This window comes from Cebus imitator, unplaced genomic scaffold, assembly GCF_001604975.1.
Source record: "Cebus imitator isolate Cc_AM_T3 unplaced genomic scaffold, Cebus_imitator-1.0 Scaffold124, whole genome shotgun sequence".
NCBI lineage: Eukaryota > Metazoa > Chordata > Mammalia > Primates > Cebidae > Cebus > Cebus imitator.
The window spans coordinates 4,012,395-4,016,099 of NW_016107439.1; the positions used below are offsets into that span (position 1 = coordinate 4,012,395).

A 3,705-nucleotide genomic window follows, 5' to 3' on the forward strand; every position below is an offset into this window, starting at 1 on the left:
CCTGGTGGCCTGACTGATTGGAGGCATCAACACAGTGTGTCATGTACAGCCATGGAGTGATGTAAGCATGAGGAAAAAGATAACCTCTCAGAATTCAGGAAAGGATAGTGATGGCCTGCTGCTGATGGTAGATCCATAATAGTAACATGCACATTATTCTTCTAGTAATTAGACTTAATTTGTAAATATTTTCCCCCAGTTTGTTCCCAGAAGGATTTAAAATTGTTTGATTTTTACAAGTAGTCCTTCCAGCTCATCAATAAATCAATGTCCAGCTGGGTGCAGTGGTTCATGTTTGTAATCCCAGCAGTTTCGGAGGCTGAAGTGGGAGGATTGCTTGAGCCCAGAAGTTTGAAGCCAGTCTGGGCAATTTAGTGAGACTTCTTCTCTACAAAAAATTAAACAATTATCTAGGCTTGGTAGCAAGCACCTATAGTCCCAGATACTCCGGAGGCTGAGGTGGGAGGATCACCTGACCCCAAGAGATCAAGGCTGCAGTGAGCAGTAATCGCACCACTGCACTTTAGCCTGGGCCACTGAGAGACACACTGTCTCAAAAAAGAAAACAAAATCCTATTTTTAAGGCTTAAAAAGATAGACATTTTTAATTATTTTAACTTCATGATGAAACTTCCTTATACTACCCCACATTCTATTTTTTATCAAAATTTAGGGAAAACAATTTGGAGAAACATTTTTATTAAGCAACATAGTTTATAAATTGAGGTAATTTCCCACTGCATAGATACCATCTTTTTTTTTTAAGTTAAGGTTCTTCATGTGTATTTCCTACTTTCATTAATCTCTTCTTTCTATCTTACATACTTTTCTTTCTTAGATTTGCCCAGCCAATAACTTATTTTAAATGTTTCATAAAAAGTATTTGGGAGTATTCATATGAAAATGATGGTTGTTTTCATAATTGTGTCCTTCTTTGTAGGATCCAAAAAAAAAAAAAAAAAGCCATTGACATGTAAAAACCATTCAGAAAGGTATGTTCTTATGCAAAATTCCCACCATAAAATAAAATAGCAAATGAATAAATAAAAAGGATTCATGCATATGGGAAAGACAAACTAAAATTTTAACCCCCAAAGTCCCCTTTTCATGGTTATGGATAATTCCAAAAATGAAACTGTTTAAGAATTATTGGCGCCAGGCGCGGTGGCTCAAGCCTGTAACCCCAGCACTTTGGGAGGCTGAGGCGGGTGGATCACGAGGTCAAGAGATCGAGACCATCCTGGTCAACATGGTGAAACCCCGTCTCTACTAAAACTACAAAAAATTAGCTGGGCACGGTGGCGCGTGCCTGTAGTCCCAGCTACTCAGGAGGCTGAGGCAGGAGAAGTGCTTGAACCCAGGAGGCAGAGGTTGCGGTGAGCCGAGATTGCGCCATTGCACTCCAGCCTGGGTAACAAGAGCGAAACTCCGTCTCCAAAAAAAAAAAAAAAAAAAGAATTATTGGCTAAAATTGCTAAAAAATAAGCCTAGATTCTCTCTCTTGTCTTGCGTTTGAATAATATTCATTTTATAGGCAAAGGAGTCATGAAACCCAAAATGTTATTCATGTTACATTTATACATATAAAAAATCTATTTTGGCAGAACTTCTAAATCCTCTACATGTGTTAATGTGCTGCAGATTTACTCTTTACTTTGCACATGAATAACTAGTTAATTATACAGCTCTGGTTGATAGAGTAGAAAAGGCACCAGAAAAAAGCTAAGACTTGTACATATGAGGCTACTTCCTTCCTTTTCTTCATAAGCAACCACAATATCTAACCTCTACAATGTAAGAGACAGGAAATCTGCTTCCTTTGTCATCTTAAAAGGACAATAATAATAAGGAATATAAAGTTTAGCATAACCTTTGATTCTGCTATTTCATATCTAGAGATAGACCCCTAAGGAAGTGATCAAGGATATGCTCAAATAGATAACAAGTCCCTAGAAGACTTTTTATAGTAATAAAATAATAAATATGCAAAAATAACAAAATTGATTAACTATATTTTGGGGCATTCATACAATGAAATGTTACGCAATCATTAAAAATATTTTTAAGAAGAATATTATGGAATGAGGTTCATAATATACTATTTGGATCAGATTAGCAAATAGAATGAAAACACACATATACACGCAGATATACATACATATATACATACATGTGTCATAAATTTACAAAGGTGGGATACTTGTGTGATGTATAGATATATACAAGAGTGATGTCAGCAAGATGGCAAAATAGGACTTTTCAGTGCTTGTCCCTGTAGAAACATCCATTTGAACAACTATCCATACACAAAAATATATTCTCAAGAGCTAAAGATTTCAGATGAGAGAATATATTCACTTGAATGTGTTAGAGAAATTAAAAAAAAGAGTCGTTGAAAAGGGTAGGAAGGACAATGTCACGTTACTTCTATTACTCCTCCTCTAACATTAGAAAGCACAGTAAGTAAAGAGATAGGTACTCTCTGCACTGGGTAAAAGGAGTGAAGTAAGCACTTAACTTTGCCACAGACCCCAGCACCAGGCCTAGGCCAGTGAACATCGGCATCAGGCTGGCACCAAGCTGGCACCCACAGACCAAGCTTCCAGGCCCACCCAAACACTAGGCCAGCCCCAACAGCCCCAGGCCCTTCAGCCCCAGCAAATTCAGGCTCCAGGCCCACCCAAGGTTCCAGACTGGCACCAGTGCCAGGCCACCCCCAGAAGCCCCAGACTCTAGGCCAGAACACTTGGACCCAGCTTTTAGGCCTGCCCCAGCTCCAGGCCAGCCCTGTGGTCCCTGACTCTAGTGCCCATGGACCTGGCCTCCAGAGCAATACCCACAGACCCGGGCTTCAGGCCTACCCCAGTGCTAGGCTGTTCCCTATGCAACCAGCTCCAGGCCACCCCTCATAACCTCAGGCACCAGGCCAGCATTGTCAGTTCCAGGCTCCAGACTGACGCCTATGAACCCAGGCTCCAGGCCAGTTCCTGCAGCCCCAGGTAACAGAATCTAGTCCTGCACCAGCAACCCCAGAGTACAGGCCCACCATAAGAGACTCAGCGCTAGGTTCAACATAGGAAGCCCAGGCTGCATGGGCCCAGGTTCCAGGTCTATCTTAATGAAACCAGGCACCAGGCCCATTCGAGCACCAGCATGGCTCCTGCAGACTCAGGCTCAAGGTCTAACCCCACACATATACCCCAGGAATCAGATTGGTTCTCATTGCCCCAGACTTCAAGTCCAGTCCCTATTGACATAGGCTCCAGGTCCATCCTAATGGACCCCAGCACCAGGCTAGCCCCCATAGACCCAGGCACCAGGCCTATCCACTTGCTGACCCAGGCACCAAGCAAGTCTGCCCAATAACTCTAGCATAAGTCCACCCACGAGCCCAGCTGTATAGTCCACTGAGAATCTTTGGACCAGCTGACTGTAAAGGCTTCCCCTGCCAAAGCCCATCTGTAAAGACTAGAAGAGGTGTCCACTTTTTTAAATGTACAGATACCAGTGCATGGCCATAAGGATCACAAATAATCAAGGAAATATGATCCCACCAAAGGAACAAATAAAACACAAGTAACTGGCTCTAAAGAAATGTAGATGAAAAACTGCCTAATAAAAAATTCAAAATAATCATCTTAAAGAAGATAAGTGAGCTACAAGAGAACACGGACAACTAAACAAAATTAAAAAAAAAAAAAAAAA

The 3,705-nt window shown here is 41.5% G+C and overlaps 1 protein-coding gene across 1 annotated transcript in view; it reads right to left on the reverse strand.

Annotated features, from left to right (window-relative positions):
- Positions 1 to 686: 686 nt before the first annotated feature.
- The window catches only part of CWH43 (cell wall biogenesis 43 C-terminal homolog), a 62,034-nt gene continuing 59,015 nt past the window's right edge, over positions 687 to 3,705 (reverse strand). Inside the window, exon 16 of the mRNA XM_017540286.2 lies at positions 687 to 949. Within this exon, the coding sequence (XP_017395775.1) occupies positions 871 to 949 (79 nt within the window). The 3' untranslated portion in view covers positions 687 to 870. The remainder of the gene's footprint in view (positions 950 to 3,705) is intronic.